The 20,841-nt window shown below is 33.4% G+C and overlaps 12 protein-coding genes across 12 annotated transcripts; 7 read left to right on the forward strand and 5 right to left on the reverse strand.

Moving 5' to 3' along the window:
• Positions 1 to 861: 861 nt before the first annotated feature.
• TPHA0A00130 (MFS transporter) lies at positions 862 to 2,565 on the reverse strand (the record flags this gene model as incomplete). The annotated part of the gene is made up of 1 exon (XM_003683484.1): positions 862 to 2,565. The coding sequence occupies one exon, from the start codon at positions 2,563 to 2,565 to the stop codon at positions 862 to 864; it is 1,704 nt and encodes a 567-aa protein (XP_003683532.1).
• Positions 2,566 to 4,776: 2,211 nt separating this feature from the next.
• Positions 4,777 to 5,865, forward strand: TPHA0A00140 (NAD(P)-dependent alcohol dehydrogenase; the record flags this gene model as incomplete). Its single annotated transcript, XM_003683485.1, has 1 exon — positions 4,777 to 5,865. The coding sequence occupies one exon, from the start codon at positions 4,777 to 4,779 to the stop codon at positions 5,863 to 5,865; it is 1,089 nt and encodes a 362-aa protein (XP_003683533.1).
• Positions 5,866 to 6,964: 1,099 nt separating this feature from the next.
• Positions 6,965 to 7,294, forward strand: TPHA0A00150 (thioredoxin family protein; the record flags this gene model as incomplete). Its single annotated transcript, XM_003683486.1, has 1 exon — positions 6,965 to 7,294. One exon carries the CDS (start codon positions 6,965 to 6,967, stop codon positions 7,292 to 7,294), a length of 330 nt encoding a protein of 109 aa, XP_003683534.1.
• A 729-nt stretch (positions 7,295 to 8,023) lies between these two features.
• LSM8 (U4/U6-U5 snRNP complex subunit LSM8) lies at positions 8,024 to 8,407 on the reverse strand (the record flags this gene model as incomplete). The annotated part of the gene is made up of 1 exon (XM_003683487.1): positions 8,024 to 8,407. One exon carries the CDS (start codon positions 8,405 to 8,407, stop codon positions 8,024 to 8,026), a length of 384 nt encoding a protein of 127 aa, XP_003683535.1.
• Positions 8,408 to 8,851: 444 nt separating this feature from the next.
• On the forward strand, positions 8,852 to 9,349 carry ESS1 (peptidylprolyl isomerase ESS1; the record flags this gene model as incomplete). The annotated part of the gene is made up of 1 exon (XM_003683488.1): positions 8,852 to 9,349. The coding sequence occupies one exon, from the start codon at positions 8,852 to 8,854 to the stop codon at positions 9,347 to 9,349; it is 498 nt and encodes a 165-aa protein (XP_003683536.1).
• Positions 9,350 to 10,162: 813 nt separating this feature from the next.
• TPHA0A00180 (choline-phosphate cytidylyltransferase) lies at positions 10,163 to 11,443 on the forward strand (the record flags this gene model as incomplete). Its single annotated transcript, XM_003683489.1, has 1 exon — positions 10,163 to 11,443. The coding sequence occupies one exon, from the start codon at positions 10,163 to 10,165 to the stop codon at positions 11,441 to 11,443; it is 1,281 nt and encodes a 426-aa protein (XP_003683537.1).
• Positions 11,444 to 11,660: 217 nt separating this feature from the next.
• On the reverse strand, positions 11,661 to 12,887 carry GPI14 (glycosylphosphatidylinositol-alpha 1,4 mannosyltransferase I; the record flags this gene model as incomplete). The annotated part of the gene is made up of 1 exon (XM_003683490.1): positions 11,661 to 12,887. The coding sequence occupies one exon, from the start codon at positions 12,885 to 12,887 to the stop codon at positions 11,661 to 11,663; it is 1,227 nt and encodes a 408-aa protein (XP_003683538.1).
• A 349-nt stretch (positions 12,888 to 13,236) lies between these two features.
• TPHA0A00200 (uncharacterized protein) lies at positions 13,237 to 13,572 on the forward strand (the record flags this gene model as incomplete). The annotated part of the gene is made up of 1 exon (XM_003683491.1): positions 13,237 to 13,572. The coding sequence occupies one exon, from the start codon at positions 13,237 to 13,239 to the stop codon at positions 13,570 to 13,572; it is 336 nt and encodes a 111-aa protein (XP_003683539.1).
• A 647-nt stretch (positions 13,573 to 14,219) lies between these two features.
• Positions 14,220 to 14,486, forward strand: SPC1 (signal peptidase complex subunit SPC1; the record flags this gene model as incomplete). The annotated part of the gene is made up of 1 exon (XM_003683492.1): positions 14,220 to 14,486. The coding sequence occupies one exon, from the start codon at positions 14,220 to 14,222 to the stop codon at positions 14,484 to 14,486; it is 267 nt and encodes an 88-aa protein (XP_003683540.1).
• A 638-nt stretch (positions 14,487 to 15,124) lies between these two features.
• XKS1 (xylulokinase) lies at positions 15,125 to 16,882 on the forward strand (the record flags this gene model as incomplete). The annotated part of the gene is made up of 1 exon (XM_003683493.1): positions 15,125 to 16,882. The coding sequence occupies one exon, from the start codon at positions 15,125 to 15,127 to the stop codon at positions 16,880 to 16,882; it is 1,758 nt and encodes a 585-aa protein (XP_003683541.1).
• A 149-nt stretch (positions 16,883 to 17,031) lies between these two features.
• Positions 17,032 to 17,943, reverse strand: TPHA0A00230 (uncharacterized protein; the record flags this gene model as incomplete). Its single annotated transcript, XM_003683494.1, has 1 exon — positions 17,032 to 17,943. One exon carries the CDS (start codon positions 17,941 to 17,943, stop codon positions 17,032 to 17,034), a length of 912 nt encoding a protein of 303 aa, XP_003683542.1.
• Positions 17,944 to 18,675: 732 nt separating this feature from the next.
• On the reverse strand, positions 18,676 to 20,487 carry TPHA0A00240 (amino acid permease; the record flags this gene model as incomplete). Its single annotated transcript, XM_003683495.1, has 1 exon — positions 18,676 to 20,487. The coding sequence occupies one exon, from the start codon at positions 20,485 to 20,487 to the stop codon at positions 18,676 to 18,678; it is 1,812 nt and encodes a 603-aa protein (XP_003683543.1).
• Positions 20,488 to 20,841: the final 354 nt, after the last annotated feature.

Here is a 20,841-nt window from a genome sequence, read left to right on the forward strand (position 1 = left end):
GGTATTTATACCAATGATTTCTAACACGATCACGAAACCATTCCATCGTCGAAAGACATGTTAGATATATTGAGTGGTTTTTAATTTCCAATTTGGATTGTGACGTTTGCCTATTTCAGTTGTATGATTATCAAATCATCACATATGTGGTTACTCTTTCATAATTCAAGTATGTGTCATACTATTTGGCCATACACTAAGTAAATTAGGCAAGATGTAAGTATGCTCATCAATTTTTATATCCAACACCAAGTATTTTTATGATAGTCTTGAAATATCCTCATCTTCGTCAGACATGTAAGATATATTAACCAGTTCCGTATTCCAGTTTGCATTCTATTGTTAGCCTGTTTCAGTTATATTAATGTTAAAAATAACAAACGTTTTGTTCTTAGTCTCTCTTTTCCGACTTAAGCAAGTTACGTAAAGTCCCGATCTTCTCATTTTTTGATATCCAACAAAATTTATAAGATAAACCTGACTCTTTACAATAAATAACCAAATTAAATATAGAAATCTACATTGGATGCAATAACTCATTTTCCCTATATTCCTTTTAATTAGTTTGCTGTATATAAGCTATGTTTGTTTGTAGTATTCTATAGGTACTTTATTATTCGTTTCAAGCCCATTTAGTATTTATGTGATATTAAATAGCAACAAAAATGACCAATATCGTCATCTTTGTTAAGTAAAAGGAAAAATATATGATGCAGAATTTTTTAAAGGCTATCTATACGAGTAATATATAAGAATAAAATGGTATTATTAGTTTTCAATGATGTTAAGATGTTGGGCATATCAGGGCCAATGCTTTAATTTAATCACAGGGTGACTTTTGGATGCATGAATTTAGAGCATCTAGTCAGTAAACTTAGACTTACTACGTAAAACTGCACCATATTTGTAAAGCAAAAATGGTATTACACTCATACCAATAGAGATAAAACCTAACAATGAAGAACCCCAACCAACTGGATATTTCTCGCTTCCCAAGTTATTGTACATGGCTTGTCCGAATAATGGGAATGCGCATGCAAAACCTGCACGCGCTAAACCATTACCAGCAAAGACGGAGGCAACGTGATCAGGGAAACTGAGGGCCATGTAAGCGAAAGTACTTTGGAATAAACCAAATGAGTTGATCACAAATAAAACTTCAGCAAATATTGGTAACATCCAATGAATACCAGCGGTCCAGCCGAAAATAAATAGCGCAGCTGGTAAAAAGAAAGCAACAATCATAGTCATCACCAAGAAATCTTCTGGAACAAAAGTTTGATTTTGCATTTTTGGAGCAATATATTTGGCTAGAAATATAATGTAAAATGGATAGATAATCACACAACCAACCTGGAACCCAAGGAAAGCTAACCCGCTTTCGACTAAAGTAAAATTGTAGATACCCCCAAACACTAATGGGAAAGCTTCGAAAAATAGATAGAAAATACCATAAATTAAAGCAATGTATGCATCAATAGCTGCGATAATAGGTTCCCTCATGATTATCTTGACTGGCTTGTAAACAGCAGTTAAAAGGAAGGCACCTAATTCTAATTTTTTCTCTTTCTCTGCGCTTGCAGTGGACCATCTGTCATCTCCAGTTTGCTTCCTTAATCTTCTTGCACGACGATACAAAATATTGCCATGATGAGTTTCCGGCATGAATAGCATTAGTAAAACTAATGTGAATGCACATAGCCATAATAGAAACCAAAAGATCCATCTCCAGTCTTCAGCAACAACCATGGCAGCACCCAATAATGGGGCTAGCACTGGTGCAGAAATTGCACCAACTGCCCATAAACCTAAGAACAATGGGACAACCTCTGGGGCCAATATATCAGAAATGGAAGCACCACCGGTACTCAGGGATGGCGAACAGAACACTCCGCTGAGGAAACGTAAAACTACTAGACCACCAAAATTATGCACAGTAGCGCATCCGATTTGTAGAATAGTGAAAATGAATAACGTGACCGTGTACAAGTGCTGACGACCTAGTAATGAAAACTCAGATAGAGGTGAGAATATTAATGGACCTAAACCATATCCTAGAACGTATAATGATAAATTTAATGTAGCGACAACATGCCCTACACCGAACTCACTTTGAATTTGCAATTGTCCCGGTGTGTAAATTGACGAACCCATATATGTCACACTTGTTAATAACATAATTTGTAGAAGAATAGCACCTCTTTTCTTTTTAGACCAGTTAACTGGGAAATCAGGATCACTTGGATCATCCCATTCTAATAGAAATGGGTCTCTTTCTTCCACGGTTTTTTGTTTTTGTGATTCTTCATCTGCTGAACCCGCTTCAATATCGACTATTGGTTTCTCTGCATTATTTAACGACTCAAAATCCGAGCTAACTTGGAAAGATTCTTGTTCATCATTTTCCTTTTTGGTTTCCACTGAACCGTCCGATGGGTTCACTCTTTGTTCAACAGCGTTAATGTCTGGAATCTCTTCTTCAATCGTTACTAGATTGAAATATTCCAAGACATCAACAGCGAACGTGTTTTTAAACGATTCCACATACATTTCAAATCTTAACATGAATTGAGGTTCTGTGTTGTATTGTATTAAAAGTATTGGTATCTTCTTAGTTTGTAAGTGAATTGTATAACATTAAAACGAGGTAAGAGTTGATATCATTTTATGGTCAATTCATCCACTTTATATACTTTTGAAACAACATTGTTTCTTGATCAACTTTTCACGGGCTGAGGCTTGTTTGTCCTGGATTGACAGGGTGATGTATTCAACTCAAGTGTTATGATGCTGTGTATTGTATTAATTGATATAGCAGATACTCTGCCACAGTGTTTCACTGTGATTTTTGAATAAAGATTCTTAAAGAATTGATTATTAATTAAAAATTTTCAATGTTATAATCTTCACATTCTATCTACAAGGGCATCGATGAGGTGTCTCTAGGCAGACGATTCTGGAAAAACGAAAGAGAAAAACAAGAAACGGTAATTTCCGTCTTTCGTCCGTTTTTTCGTTCTGTCTGCACTCCGTCCACAAAACCCGCCCTTTCTCCGCGGGAGAGACCCTCGAGCATGTGACATTGTGTTTTCCGGAACGCACAGCGTTTCCAGCTCATATTGTCACTTGCCACAAAAAAGCCGTAGTGAAAATTTTTAATTGAGAGGGTGAAAGCGCTCCTTCGCGCATTGCGTGCAACCAAGAGGACACACTGTTTCGAGAAACATTTTCGCACAGAATCACTTGCATGCCCGACCGTTACAAAATTAGAGGCAGACCGGCAGAACCTAAATTCTGTTTTGCTGTGAATGTTACGCACGAAAATGACTCGGAGTTGCTTCCATTTTTTTCTTTTTTTGTATGATTCGGTGACGCTACTGGCTTTGATAGAGGGGCCACCGCAATCAGCCGCAGCAATCAGCCAGGTCTAGTCGCCTAGTTCGGAGTTATTGTGATTATACCTTGAAGTCGATGGCCATCCACTGTTGAGATACCTTTGGCGACCATCGAGAGTGAAGTACAATAGTGCAGTTGGTACCGTCCAGAGAGGAACCTTGGCGTCAAGTGCATAATTAGTCAGCTTCTCTTTAATAAAATTCAGGATATTTTATCAGTCCATATTTCTTAAAGTACGTTCGCTATATCCGTTGTAAAATTCAGAATTCTAAATTATGTTAAGACATTGCCATAGATACTCATATCCAATTTTGTACCCAAGTAACAAGCACGATATCCTTAGTTAATACAGTTAACATACTACTCTTTCAAATCATTTACTAATTTACAGATCCACAGCGTTGTTGAAAGGAAAAAATCGTAGTTTTGTGTCTGCCTGTAGTTGATTAATTGTCTTTTTAGTTCAAGATTTAGTTCAATTAATAATCCAACATTCGCAGAGTAATTTGGACTTATTTTTTATCCTTAGCAAAGAAATTCCAACGACAAAGTACATTTCGAAAATCCATCTTAGATTATGTAAGATTCTTGCAAATTATAAATAAATAAGTTTCAGGATATTACTTTCTCACAGATAGGCAACACTATAAAACGTAACCAAATTATATCCAAAATGCTGTGACACGGATCGCTTTTCATAAATCGAAATGGTGACAATTGGAGAGACCTTCTCAGAATTAGTCAACATATTTCGCAATGGTCCCCCCCCCCTCCCCCTCGTAGCACAATTTTGCCATTACAAGTGTATCGACTACTGGAAAGACACATCTTTTTTAGATGAGCTGACCATGTTCGAGGTACAAGCAGTGTCTGTCTCCCTCCCTCCCCCATTTGAAAATCGTTATTAACCCACACGTGATTTATAATAACTTTTTTCATCGTTATCACCACGGTCTCTGTTTTAAATCCGTTCAAGGTTGCCGTACTAAAAACTTTTCAATACCTTCTTCGAACAAATTACAGTACCAACGCCATGCAACATAACGGAATAAAACGGAAAAGGCCTCTCGAGGCCAGGAGTTGAACTTAAGGTTTTGCTGATAGGAAGACAATACGGTTTCATTGTAATCCAGCATCCTTTCGAGCCTTTCTTTGATTAGTAATTAACAATTAGATGACAAAGTCAATGAAATCTCCAATCAATATTTTGTGCAAGACAATTGTGCATGATGCGTCGAATATAAGTAGGTGACCTATTTATGAGAATACAATTAGTTCAGTAATCGTATTAACTTTACTATTGGAGATCAAGTAAAAGAACACTGATTAGAACTTATTGAAGTGCCCCCCCCCCTACTTTCCAAATTAAAACAGATAAAAATGTCTTATCCAGAAAAATTCCAAGGTATTGCTGTTACAAATCCTGCTGATTGGACTCATCCAAAAAAGATCTCTTATGATCCTAAGAAATTTGATGATTATGATGTGGACATCAAAATTGAAGCTTGTGGTGTTTGTGGCTCTGATGTTCACCGTGCCTCTTCTAACTGGGGGCCTGTGAAAGCTAACCAAGTTGTCGGTCATGAGATTGTTGGTCGTGTTGTTAAACTTGGTCCAAAATGTAAACTAGGTCTGAAGGTCGGTGACAGAGTAGGTGTTGGCGCTCAAGCTAAATCATGTTTAAATTGTAAACGTTGTAAAAGTGATAACGAACCATACTGTAAATCTAAAGATCGCGTCGGTACATACTCAGGTACCTATAGCGATGGTTATGTGTCACAGGGTGGTTATGCTTCCCATGTGAGAACCCACGAACATTTCGTTTTCAAAATTCCTGATAACATTCCAACTGAACTTGCTGCTCCATTACTATGTGGTGGTGTTACCGTATTCTCCCCACTATTGAGAAATGGCTGTGGCCCTGGTAAGAAGGTCGGTGTCGTTGGTATCGGTGGTATCGGTCATATGGGTATTCTATTTGCTAAAGCTATGGGTGCTGAAGTCTATGCTATTTCGAGATCTTCCTCTAAAAAGGAAGATTCTCTAAAATTAGGAGCTGACTATTACATTGCTACACAGGAAGAGAAGGACTGGGCTACTACATATGCTGACACTTTGGATCTAATTGTTCTTTGTGCTTCTTCATTGAGTGATATAAACATTGATGATTTAGTTGCTACAATGACTATAGGTGGTAAAATTGTTTCTATTGCTATCCCAGACGCCAGCCAACAATTGACCTTAAAACCATTTGGTCTACTGGGTGTATACATCTCTAACAGTGCTTTAGGTTCCAGAAAGGAAATCATTCAATTGTTAGATCTAGTATCTGAAAAGAAGATCAAACCTTGGGTTCAGACTGTACCAATTTCCGAAGCTGGTGTTAACGAAGTTTTCGAAAGAATGGAAAAGGGTGATGTTAAATACAGATTCACTTTGGTTGATTTCGATAAAGAGTTTGATAATTAGGATATAAATTATTTAATGTTTCTAGCTACAACGTAATACTTCCGTTCACTTTCAATCTAGTTATATAAATTAAGTTACCAATTTTTAAATAGCAATAGTGTTATATTAAATATTTTATATATCTGCGTTGCTCATTAGATTTTAGTTGCATATTCATTTTTAAGAATTCGTTATTGATTATAAGTGAAACTGAATGCTGCATATAAAATAAATAACGTATGGACATTTACTAATTATACGCATTAATGAGCACCTTTCTGTCACCTTGCTTCCCCTTCTTTCACGTCATCTTCTCTTTACTAAATACTAAAAATACAACATAGCCGCCTTAGATATATGTTCTGTGTAGTATCTGAAGGTGGTAATCGGTTTACAGAGGAAACAGGTTTTTGAAGAAATTATCTAGTTGTGAGAAGCTCCTATCGAAACAAATTACTTATGAATAACCTCCTCTGAAGTCGGTTCTGTACTATAATATATTAAACTCCATATGAACTCTCAGTAGATAGGATCTCCAATATGCAATCCAGAGAAATATGAAAAGCCAAGCAAAAAAGATATAGATAGTGATTTCTCTTTGGTAGTATCATGTTAATACACTGAACTATTTCAGATGAGCTCAATGTGTCCTTTATAACATTACTCACACACGTAATTATACAAATACGGCCTACCCAATCTGAGAGGTTTCAGAGATCCCTCCCGTCTGTTTAATTCAGAACAAAAAATAACAAGATAGCCTAGTCTAGTTCATCAAACCCATAACTCTTTGTAATTAAATTTAACTCAACAAAGAACTTATTAATACTCTATCTATTACAATAACAATACCAGATCCATCAACTTATTGTCTTAATGCAGTGCAGTTTCCTAAAAAACCAGCATGATAACCCGACGTCTATAAATGAATTTTGTTTAAGCGGTCAAAAAAAACATTCAAAAAAATTAAAAAGGGATTTTATATAAATACCCCATTAGTAATTAAACAGGAATGCATTTAAAAGAGAAGTACAGTTAATTTTTTGTTTCAGCTTCATTTCAGGAGAATATCAGTCAAAGAAAGAGGTATACAGGTGAAGAAAAGAAAAAATATTGCAGCATGGTGTCGAGTATAACTAGTGTCCAAGAATATGAAGATATAACTCTGGGTAAAAATGTTGATCCTTCTACATTAATTGTGATTGAATTTGGGTCAGTAACTTGTACAAACACTCAAATGATGAATTCAGTTGTGGGTAAGTTTCAAGCGGATTTCAAAAAATCGTTCAAACTTTATAAGTTGAATATAAAAGAGTTTCCAGAGATAGCAAAAAGTTTGAATATTAAATCGACTCCAACTTATAAATTTTATAAAAATGGTAAAGATATACTTAAATTTGTTGGTGCTGACCCTGCAAGTATTAGAAAATTAATAGTTGCTAATGTATAAAAATTAAAACATGAAAAAAATCTCTATCATCTCACTTAACGGTGAATAGCATACGCATACGGCTTCATTATTTGTTATTTTAATGATTTATGGAGAATACAAAATATATTGATAGAAATGAAGTATATGTTACATATTTTTAATGATACTTTAATGAATTTTAATCTTTTCATTTTGATAAAATGATTTGAGATATTAATTTGTCTTAAATATGCAGCAATTCAAATGTTTTTGAAAAATATAATGGATTAGTTACTATTCTTGTGTAATCGATAAGTTCTTGAAAAAATAATCCATGTGAAATGTCTCGTCTTATTTTATTAATGTGGCATTGCCATGTGAACGGTCTCATTCTTAAGGATAGTACTTCTTAATTGTTCAGATTATAAAATGTGAATGTGAGGAAAGTAGTTCTGAATAAATAATTAAATTCCATCTCCTAAATCCACCAACCATGTAAGAAGGACATGATTTGATTGATAAATACCACAGTGACGAAGTATTTGAAAATTGTGGTCAGATTATGTTTCACAAGACAGAATAAGCATTTCGTGTTTCAATTCTCTTCTTGGTGTAATCAGATAGTATTCGGCTAATGATATTAATTAAACCAGGTGTTCTGTTCGTACTTGGTGAAGTATCCTTACCTGGATATCTCTTTTAACTGTTGTCACTCAACATTCAGCTATTGCATTCACATGCAAAATTTGGAATTAGAATTCAACATGATTATATTTCGACATGCGACTCTTTTTCTTCCCAAACCTTCTCCCATATTAGATGCTCATCTTTGATTATATTCTTCGTATCCTTGATAGGCACTGCTTCTACTTCTTCTATTTTTCTTTTCTTATTTTCATGTACTGCTTCTTCTTCGTTGTCATTATTTTCCAAATCATCTTCAAGTAATCCACAAATTACAACTTCACTTCCTCGAAGCATCTGTATGGAAATACCTTTATCATCAGCTGCCGATGCAAAATAATCTACCACACTAGATAATACCAAATTAGTATTTTTATCATATCCTTCTAGCTTAGCAATAATGCATCGACCTTCTGTCGTTACAATGGTGATTCGTCTATTCAAATAATCCTTTAATAATGGGGACATGATCAAATTTTTTTCTACACTCAGATCGTCCTTTATTAGCAACTGAAGTTTAAATATGTGTCAATTGGGATAGTAGAATAGTTTTATACACATTGTCATTTCCTATTCAATAGTAGTATTTGTTGTTTAAAACTTATCGACCACTTTTATATAAAATCAATTTTAAACTTTTCCATTTTTCGAATCGCTAAATTCGATGGGCTTGTTGTTTTCCAAAAAAGAAAAACCAATAATAAGGAGAAAGAAAATGTTAGTAATTGATTTGTCTTAAAATGTTCTAATTATTAAAACAGGAGATCTGAACCACTCCACTGATAGAGTTCCATCACTTGTAAATGAATACGATTCTTTTACATTGATACAGTGTGTTAATCCTTAATATTGATTAAGTTTTTAAGAATCAGTTAAGCGCACTCTCTCCACCATAGACAAATAAATACAAACATGAGCTCAAGCCCATCCGGATTACCAAGTCCTTGGACGATTAGATATAGTAGATCAAAAAAGAGGGAGTATTTTTTCAATCCAGAAAATAAACAATCTCAATGGGAAGCTCCAGAAGGGACAGATGTATCCAAGCTAAAAGAGTATATGATTAAAAACCCTTTAAAGGTAAGATGTTTACATTTACTGATAAAACATAAAGATTCAAGGAGACCGGCCTCCCATAGATCTGAGAATATCACTGTAACAAAAGAAGAAGCCATTGAAGAACTGAAAAGATATGAAGAAGAATTGAAAAAAGACCCTTCTAAGTTTGAGGAATTAGCAAAAGAAAGATCGGATTGTTCTTCATTTAAAAGAGGTGGTGATTTAGGCTTTTTCGGCAAAGGTGAAATGCAACCTAGTTTTGAAGAAGTCGGTTTTGCTTTAAAAGTGAATGAGATCAGTGACATTGTAGAATCGGATAGTGGTTTCCATTTAATCAAAAGAGTAGCTTAAAATATATAAATTGGTAAAATTTTAAATGGTTTGTGAATAAATAAAGCTACTTAAATACCAAATAAAAGATCATTAAAACGAAAACTAAAAGAAACAAAGAATTTACGTATTATATATTTTGTAACTGTCTTAAAACAATATAACAACTACATCTGTCAATTCCATCGAGAACCGATTCATTTCAATAATACTATTGGATGATTAGAATAATGTTGATTTGAAGAATCTGGTTAGCCATTTCAAATCAAGTTCAAGACCTTGAATAAAAAAAATTAAACTAAAATTGTACACGCATACACACTTTACTATCTCGAATGTTACAGAAACTGAGTAATGTGAATCAACAGATTGGTGATATTGCTTAAAGCTGACTCGATATGTGTTTAAGTATACATGTCTTTGTGCAACATATTCAATTGGTATCATTCATATATTCATTATGACCTTATTTCATATTACCTCGTTAATGATGATACCGGGTGTTTATCTGTTGTTGCAAAGGGACCAAAAGATAAATTACGAAACGAAACACATTCACAAAGAATTAGATTAATCAACAATCAATTAATTGATTTGTTTTTAAAAAAAATCATATTGGATGGGTTGATATTGTAACAGGTAAACATATTAATGTTTTCATTTGTGTTTCGATTGTAGTCTCAGGACATAAAACTATATTTTTCGTCTAGCCTTTTGGTAAAATATCGATTAAATTAAGGTGGTACGAAAATAAAAAATCCCTTTGGTAAAAAAAATAACAAATCATATATATAGTAACGTTAATTATTTCTATTTTGATACAATTAGTTTAGCATGGCTCATGGTGAAAGAAGATCTGCTTTGAAAAAAAGGCTTTCAAATGCTTCATTATCAAATTTGTTTAAGTTGGGTAAGAAGAGGGCTTTAGAAGAAGAAACTGAAGACGACCAACAACAACAAACAGCTTCTCGTGAGGATTCAAGTGAAGGTAATAATTTGGAGGAGGAGGATACTGATTCAAGTTTAAGTGGAGATGACAAAAATAGAAAACGTCGTCGTTTGAATGCTAGTGAAAAATCTAAGGAAGAATTAAACTTTGAGCAAAAGGAAAAAGAATTGGATGCAAAATTACCTGAAGAACTTCGTAAATTTAGACCTGCTGGCTTTTCATTTAATTTACCACCAAAGGATAGACCAATTAGAATATATGCAGATGGTGTGTTTGATTTATTCCATTTGGGTCACATGAAACAATTGGAACAATGTAAAAAATCGTTCCCAAACGTAACTTTAATTTGTGGTGTTCCAAGCGATAAAGTTACTCATAAACTTAAGGGTCTCACAGTTCTTTCAGATAAACAAAGATGTGAAACATTGAGACATTGTAAATGGGTAGATGAAGTTATTGCTGATGCACCATGGTGTGTGACTATAAACTTTTTAGAGAAGCATAAAATTGATTACGTGGCTCACGATGATATCCCATATGTCAGTAGTGATAGTGATGATATTTATAAGCCTGTAAAAGAAATTGGAAAGTTTTTGGTAACACAAAGAACCGAGGGTGTCTCTACTAGTGATATCATCACAAAGATTATTAGAGACTATGACAAGTATCTAATGAGAAATTTTACGAGAGGTGCTACTAGACAAGAACTGAATATATCATGGATGAAAAAAAATGAATTAGAATTTAAGAAACATATAAATGACTTCAGATCGTATTTCAAAAAGAATCAATTACAATTAAATAATGCCTCTAAAGATCTGTATTTTGAAGTAAGGGAAATGTTATTAAAGAAGACTATGGGAAATAAACTTTATTCAAAATTAGCAAATAATGATTTTGGTTTTGAAAACAAACCATCTGCTAGAAATATCTTAAGAGATACTCTACCAAAGTTAAGAAATCTAATAACTGAAAACTCACCAGCTAGAGATTTTGCAAATCAATATACCGATGGAAATTATAAAAAACATAAGAATAGAGACAGTGAGGAAAGTGATAGTGATGAGGAGAGCGATAACAACGTCAGTAAAAGTGACGACCCAGCAACCTCTACATACAATACATCAACTGAATTTCCAGATACATCCAAAACAGGTGTTGAGTGACTGAGGAAATAAATTAATTTTATTATTAAACAATGAATATAATGCAAATGACATTAGATTAAATAAAATTGACATATATAATTTTGTACATAAATTGATCATGATACGCTACTATAAAATGAAATGACTTCCTGAGATATTGATATGCCAATCCAAACTATCGTATTTGATTTATAGGATCGAGTAGTAATTAATATTGGAATTGATCAAAGGTTATTTAATTAACCTTTTTAGCATTGGTATATGAGCCTGCTCCGATTCGTTGATCGACGATAAATTGAGCTAAAATCCAAACATTTCCAACAAAAAATGAAACAGAAGCCAAAAAAATTCCTGGATAGAATACATTCTTACCTTCAAACTCCAAGAGATAGCCTTGAGATAGCCATAGTCCTTGAGTCAATACCCAGATACAAATCATTGATATGCCTTTTCTTTTAGAAATATTTGTGTTCAATAAAGGAAATGGTAATAAAAGCAAATACCATATAAAGTATTGAGAAGTGCAAACTTTGTTAAATGTGACAAACGCAAATGTTTGAATAAATAAAACCTTCAGTAAATTTAAAAATCTAAAATTTCTGTCAGTAGTTTTACTAGTTTGCAGTAATAATAAGGGTATTGTTAGAGTCATGATAAACTGCGGTAGAAATGCGTATCTGGAGAGGGTGGAATTATCAGAAAATGCAGATGTAAAATATAAAGGTACATTCCAAATCGAGAAATTGTGTCTGTGATCAGTTCTTGTAAGATGATATAGGTAAGCCTCAGCTATAAATATATCACCATACATTTGATACATAGCAACTGCTAGTCCTATAATTATTGCTAATGTTGTTGTTCCCAAAATAAAAAGGTTTAAGAACCAATTTTTTTGTCTTGATGTCATCACGTATAATGCAATTGGTAATGCATATATAATAGGATAGATTTTGAAGTGAACTGATAACCCATATATTAAACCTGATAACAGATATTTTTCATGAAATAAATAATATAAAGATAAAAGAATCAGGAAGCATAATACACTTTCTGCATTACCACGTGTACTGATTGTAATAACCATCGGATTCAACAACCAAATACTATTTAAAATCAAAGTCTTACTTTTACTGATGTTTAAAGTTGACGACAGTTTCTGAATTAATAACATTATTATAATACCAGCTAATAAATCAAATACAACAAAAATTAGTTTTCCTGCATGGAACCAACCTAAGTAATAATTTGGCAATAGCAGCCAACTTAGCAAAGGAGTATAACGATATGTCTCTCTATTATAGGGAGAAAGGTTTTCATAAACATATCTTGCTGCATCGTCAAAGACCATATAATCAATGTCAGTGTATCTTACTTTAAAATTAGCATCTTGGTAAATACCATATCCAAAAAAACCTATACGCAATAAGAATGATGCAATCAGGAGAATAACCTTATTATCCATATGTTAAGAGTAAAAGTTCCAATGCAACTTGTATTTTGAGTATATCTGGACTCAATTATTCGTTTTTCTATAGATGGTAACCGTGCTATTGTTCCACGTTAAGTATATTTTATTAAGTGATCAATTGACTTCAATATTTAACGTTTAAAATTGAAAACCGTTTTCTTAAGGAAACTAGAAAAATTAAATTTAGATCATGTATTTAAGGTTAATCATCCCGAATTTATGTGGCAGATGTTATAAAAATAATACTAATGACTCCTCAGTTGAACAACTATGTTATTATATATCCAATAGTTGTGAAATTATAATTTTCAGAGGGAGCATCTAAATTTGTAAAGCTTTAAAAATGTCGAATGGATTAACATACGATGAATTAGTGGACCATATCATGAATGATAAGAGTATCCCGAATGTCACTGCAGTCGAAGATATAGTGTTAGATGAGAAAGAGAGAAGTGCTAATGAATTGAAACCTAGAAGTAAACCCTGGGAGACCAGATCCAAGATTGCAGAGGCAAATAATCATGAAACCAATTCTGATTTACTTCTAATAAAAGACTCTGAAGAAAGTACAGGGAGTACAGAGGGTACAGAACCTTCAAAAGGCACTATGATACATTTCACTTACGAAGCAAATGACGAATATTATAAGATGGAGGAGGATATGGCTAAAAAGAATTAGCCCTTTTTTGAAAAAGGGTATTCATTGAAAAATGGTTGTATAATATTCTAAATTCCACTGATATAAAACCAATGTATGCAAATCTATACAAAACTAATATCAATAAAGTGAAACTTTGTAAGGATTAGCATGGAAAGTACAAGATATAGTAAAATATTTCATTTTATACAATTTTGAGCCGTTTTGATTTCCTAATATGTGTAGCTTCGAAAAAAAACACTCGATAAAAAATTAGATGGGTTAATTGCCACTTGTTTGAGACTACCCATTGAACAAATATATGTCATTACTTTTGTACCAACTTTCCTCACTTTCCTATCTCATCTCTCATACTAGGAGGAGCTTTCTGACTTTTTTCAACAAGCAGGGGAAAGGCGAAAATGGAAATTTGAAAGATACAACAATCAAGAAATCACTAACTTCAACTATCAGATAACTGAATTAAAAGCTTAGTTCTCTTGGTTGTATTTGAAATGTGAATGGTGGGTCAATGAATAAGATATAGTCAGTTTTACAAGTAACGTTTAAACCTGTTCGCAACTGGGAAGTTAGTCTTGGAAGAACTTTACACCGAAATATTTTTTGCTATACAAACAACAGAAGACTCTTCTAAAAAAGAGAACATCTATTTACTTTGCATTTTCATTATGTCAGAAATTTTACAAGATATAGGGAAGAAACTAGTTTTTCCAATTGATTTTAAAGCACAATCCAGTTTGACAACTAAATTGAACAATATCCTTTTAGTAGGATCTATTTTTGCGATGATATACGGGTACAGTACACAATCGTTATCGAATGCATTCTACTCGTACATTGCATTCATTAGTATTGCGGCAATGGCCGTTGTTCCATCATATCCAAGCTATAACAAGCATAAATTAGAATGGGTCAAGCCAAAGATAGCATTGTAAGGTAAACCTTGATCGATAAAAAAAAGAACTACAGAACAGAATCAAGTATTCTGAAGAACTTTGTAGCAAGAATTCTGTAGCAAAGAATCAAGTATAGATAATATTATTTATATATACAACCTATAGTATAACAACATTATTCCTCTGATATTTAACTTTCAAGTTGTCATTCATCCTAAGACGTGTTTTCGGCATGATTGGTTCTATGATATATATCACTTAAGTAAACTTAATCTCATGTCATAGGAGATATCAATCAACAGTTTCGAGATAAGATAGTCTTGTGAAGCAAATAGTTACGGTTAAGGTTACTGTTTCGAAATAAATATCGGAAGATTAGTCCTATCTAAAATAAAATGTTTCAGTTAGTCCCCCGCCGTTTCCTTTCAAGATTGGAATTTAAATCTGGGGGTATCGAAACCTTTAACGTTGTCAACTACAATGCACTTCAGCTTTATTATAATTAAAGACTGTGAATCTTATAAGTATGCTAATTATGTCAAGTTGTTCCAATTAGGTTCAATATGGCATTTGTCGTGTGTTTTATATGTTTATTAAAGGAGATCGCTAAGAGATAGTTATATACAATTCAATTGAAGATAGAATATCCCATAAACATACAAAAAATTTGGAATAATATGACGGAAAGGTTTTACTTGGGGTTTGATTTGTCTACCCAACAATTGAAATGCTTAGCAATTAATGATAAACTGACAATTGTTGCTTCAGAGTCTGTTGAGTTTGATAAGGATTTATCACATTATGGGACAGAGAAAGGTATATACAAAAATGGTAAAACTATAGATGCCCCAGTGGCTATGTGGTTTGAAGCTATCGATTTAATATTTGAGAGATATAAAGAAAGAAAGTTTCCATTGGAAAAGGTTGTTGGGATTTCAGGATCTTGTCAACAACATGGTTCTGTATTTTGGTCAGAAAAGGCGGACTCTTTGCTGAAGACATTAACTGCTACAAAAACTTTAGTCGAGCAATTAGTTCCTCATTCATTAACGAGGAAGACTGCTCCAAATTGGCAAGACCATAGTACCGCCATGCAATGTGATGAGATGGAAACTGCAGTTGGTGGCATGGTTGAAATGGCACAAATCACTGGTTCAAAAGCTCATTTTAGATTTACTGGTCCACAAATCTTAAAAGTTGCAGAGGATGAGCATGAGAACTATGACGAGACTAGCTGTATTAGTCTGGTGTCTAGTTTCTTACAATCAGTGTTATGTGGAAAATTGACACCTTTAGAGGAATCAGATGCATGCGGCATGAACTTATATGACATTGAAAACCATTGCTATGACAAGCAACTGATCTCTCTAATCGATAGCAAAAACCAAGGATCGGATCTAACAAAAAAATTGTTAGGTGATCCTATAAGCAGTACTAAAAAGCCTTTATGGACTGCTAATGTTTCAGACTACTTTGTTAAGAAATATAATGTTAATGCATTATGCAGTATATATCCATTCACTGGAGATAACTTGGCAACTATATGCTCCTTGCCATTACAGAAGAATGATGTGCTAGTTTCACTAGGTACATCAACCACGGTGCTACTAGTGACCGATTCATATCTCCCATCTCCTGACTATCACATGTTTATTCATCCTACTATTCCACGTCATTACATGGCAATGATTTGTTATTGTAATGGATCACTGGCAAGAGAAAAAGTTCGAGATCAGCTAAACAACGATAATAGCGGCAGTTGGGAAAGGTTCAATAAGGAAGTGTCATCAAAGGATGATAAAAGTTCAGAGAATGAAATCGGTGTTTACTTCAGTTTAGATGAGATTGTTCCAAGCGTTAACGCTATACATAAAAGAGCTAAATTTGATGTGAGCACAGGAAACATCACTGAGTTTGTTGACAAATTTGAGAATGACAGCAAAAACATTGTTAAGTCACAAGCTTTGAGTTGTAGAGTGAGAATAACTCCACTATTATCAAATAGCTTAAAAGGTTCAACATCCACAGGCAATGGCAATATAATAAATTATACAAGTGAGAAGGTAAAGTTTGATTTTAGCGACCTACCATTATCAGATTATATGAAGGCCCGTCCAAATAGGGTCTTTTTCGTCGGAGGAGCAGCCAAAAATGATTCTTTAATCAAAAAATATGCAGCGATATTGGGAGCCAAGAATGGTAATTTCAGATTTGCTAATACCAGTAATTCGTGTGCTTTAGGTGGGTGTTACAAAGCACTATGGTCTTATTTGTATAATAATGAAGAAACAACGTCAGAATTTGATAAATTCTTAAATGAAAAATTCAATTGGGAAGAACTAGAGCACTTCTATGATTCGAATGAAGAAGAGTGGCGAAGTTATTCGATATATATAAAACCATTAAGTCATTTAGAGTCCTCTCTATCAGAGTAATCCCAGAGTTTCCTAAGTGAAGTTTATTGCTTATAAGAGTACTGTCTTAAAAGATATAGATTTGTTTGTAAATAATTATGTTATTATTCTATTAATATATACATATAACATATATGACACAATATGAAAATATTTTGTAATTAAATTAATTAATAATCAGAATCGTCATCTTCTTCCTCTGAGTCAGATCTGTTGTCTAATTCCTTACTGTCTAATAGAGCTTGTAATTCAGCATCTTCAGTAGCAGTGACAGACTTTGGAGCCATAGTAATGTTGCATACACCATCGTAACTAGCAATCACGCCATTGATCTTCTCAATAGCTTGTTCTAATAACTCGATACCCTTTTGTTTATCTAATGCTTGTGTGCTAACAACGTATAACGGAGCGGCAACCAATTTAACTTTAATTTGCATTTGTTCAGTAGACATGGCTTCGGCAGCCTTTAAAGCTTCCTTAATCGCATCAATACCTTCATAACCAAAACAAGAAACTTCAACATCAGCTCTAATTTTAACAGCTTGTGGTGTTAACCTCTTTGCAATGTATTCTTTTAGTTCATCAAAAATTTCTTTAGATGGAGGCTCGATTCCATCCCAGATAGTTTCATCAATGATAGACATCTTAAAAGCTTCATAAGCATGACCATACTTTCGACTTAATGGCCAGGCAATAGTCTTATATAAATCTTCTAATGGAATTTGGAATTTTTCAGAACAGAATCTTAAAATGGAATGGACACTCTTTGATTTTTGGTATTTTTCTTCACATTTAATGATATCTTCGGAAGAAACTCTACGTTTTGACAAATCAATGTACCCTTTCTCCTTATCAACTCTTAATACAACAACAACATCATTCTTACCAACACGAATTAACTTTTGGATCGACCTTATACGTCTACGGGACAATTCACTTAATAGAATCATACCCTCAATATTGTCATATTCTAGTAACTTAACATAGGCACCCATTTCAGCGATTTGCTGAACATTGACCATAACAATGTCATCAACTTCTGGGTATTTATTCTCATAAAATCGACAATGAGAGGTGGACATATTTCAGTTTGTGGAAAATTTTAAGCCGTGTACCTATATATATGTATACGTATATGCTATGATTCGTCTCTCGATATGACTCTTAAAAAACAACTAGAATTGAACAACCTTAAAAACTAGACCAAAGGGAATGAAATAAATTAGTTCAGTATGAACAACTAGGTTTCAAATAGGTCTCAAAATTCTATAGAACTACTTCTGTTCAAATTACTATCTGTACATTTGTATTATATTATCATTAAAACCATCGACTACTTACATTATGTTCAAAATTGAAAATTTTCAGATCGGCACGGGTAACTGTCCCACTACTTTATATTCATGAATTTGATGTATATTTAAAGATAACAAAACATGATGGAATAAAATTGTAATTAGTAAATGTTATATTACATGAAAACTACACTGATACATATCAGTTCAATGCTTGTTAATTATATAGTCTATTGTAAGATTAGTTTGATATGATTTTTGTTTTGTTTTAATTTAAATGTTACAATGCAGAGAACTGGGATGTAAATGGTAGTTTCATATGACTTGTTGATTGTACAATATGCATAAGACAAAATTAAAGAGTGTTGGATACTAAAATAATTGAGTTCAGTTCGTTTGATTTAATATCAGCAGCATTTCTATATCTGCCCTTTTTTCGCCTTTTCAATTCTGATAAAATTAAAAAAAAATATTCATTAAAATATTATTAACTCATTATTTCAATTCTTGATACTTTTTTTAACACCAAATTAATAGGAATCTTTTCATGAAAGAACTTTGTCTTAAAGCTTCTCTCTCTATCTTTAATTCTTCCTTTAAAATATCAATATCGACTTCTTTTCTACCGGTTAATAGATCAATTTCTTCTAGTGGAGTCATTATTCTCCAGTTTTTGAAATAAAGTTTATGACCAATGTAACATGCTATTAGGATAGGGAAAGATAAATAACCTTCGAAGAAAGCTTCAGCATCAGCGCCGTCACCACCTAATGGGAACAAAGAAGTCCAGAAGGAAGCAATTAGAACTAAAAATAGAATAGCAGTACCGTAATAGGAACCGTAAATACCAGTTTGGGATAAATATGGCATTTCATCTAAACTTCTATTTTGTACAGTCATAGCTTGTCTAAAACGAATGTGAGCGATGTTAATACCCATCCAGCAAAAAATTGTGGATAAACCTGATAAAGCTGACAACCAAGTAAACACTTCTTCTTGTTTATCAGAAGCAGCAACAAATGATAGTAAACCAAAAAATAGAGTAGTAAATATAGCCCTTAGTGGTCTACCTCTTTTATCAACTACACTTAAACCTTTTGGCAAATTTCCAATCAAAGCCATAGATACCATACATCTGGAACAAGCATATACGGCACTGTTTGCAACTGAAAGAATGGCAATCAAAATAATTGCATTCATTAAAGATGGTAATCCCTTGATACCACCGTTTTCAATAGCGATAACTAATGGGGAAGCAGCAACATCGACAGAACTTGAACCATTCAATAATCTAGTGTCGTTGTATGCAACTAAACAACCGACCAACGTTAAAATTGTAATGTAGGAAAAAGTAATGATCCAAAATGTTCTCTTTGCAGCTGTTGGGATGGTCTTTCTTGGGTTTTGACTTTCAGCTGCAGAAACGGCAATCATTTCAATACCAGCATAAGAGAAAGCAGCGGTAACAAAAACTGAACATAAACCTTTAAATTGAGTACCTGCACTATCACCTACAAAAGCACCAGGATCGTGCCAATATTTACCACCGATGTATCCACCCTTTGGACCACCACCACAAGTTAAAACAATACCTAAAATGAAGAAACCAATAATTGCCAAAATTTTGACTAGAGATAATATAAATTCAGTTTCACCGAAAGATTTAACATCTAATAAGTTTGCTATTAGAATTAGAGTATAAAAAATTGCCACCCAAGCATCTGAGTTGATAGTATCATCCCAATATCTAATAGTTAAAGAAGCAGCGACTAATTCTAAAGGTAATAAGACCAGCCATTGGACTAAATAATTTAAATTGACAGAGAATGCAAATGAAGGGTCCACGAATCTTGTCATATAAACGTTAAAACCACCGACCACTGGGTACGCAGCAGCCAATTCACCTAAAGAATTGATCACAGTAAATAAAGCTGTAGACACGATAGTCCAACCAATCACCAAAGATGCAGGGCCACCAGTGTTTAAAGAAGCACCGGAGTTGACGAATAGACCAGTACCGATAGCGCCACCGACTGCTAAAGTAATCAAATGTCTGACATTCAAATCTTGGTTCATGTTTGAAGTATGGATATCTTCTTTGATATCGTCAGGAGAACCAGGATTGTAGGAATGTTGGCTATTGAATCTATCATCTGAGAAAGATGTAGTTTCCTCTTTAAAATCATAACGGTTCTTTTCTGATAAAAAACTTGATTCAGGATTTGAAGTAGTACCACCTACTGGTGTTTCTGTCATTCTATTGCCACTATCAGCCAACTTGAAGCCATCTGCGACTTCCGACCAATACTCTCTTTTCAGCAGTCTGGACATGGTAATATGCAATTATTGTTTTTATAACTAATTTGTTTTTTTGTTTTCAGCTTATTAGCCCAAATATATTCATAAGCAGTATTCGAATATATCAGGAAATATCTCTATTTAAAGTAATGTAATATATTTATATGGGATATTAATACTTTAGCAAGTTTTGCAATATGCAAATCGATGGTAAATATATCACACATTCTTTCTCTCAATCTATCAAAGTTAATAATAAAATTACTCTAAATTTCAATGAAATTCAGTCTTTATCTCTTTTTCTTCGAGATCCTAATTGTGCAAAAGGAGAATCTACACATCGGAAAAACTCGAAAAGTGAAAAATTCGATGAGGTTCCTCGAGACA

Source organism: Tetrapisispora phaffii, chromosome 1, assembly GCF_000236905.1.
Source record: "Tetrapisispora phaffii CBS 4417 chromosome 1, complete genome".
In the NCBI taxonomy this organism is placed as follows: Eukaryota; Fungi; Ascomycota; class Saccharomycetes; order Saccharomycetales; family Saccharomycetaceae; genus Tetrapisispora; species Tetrapisispora phaffii.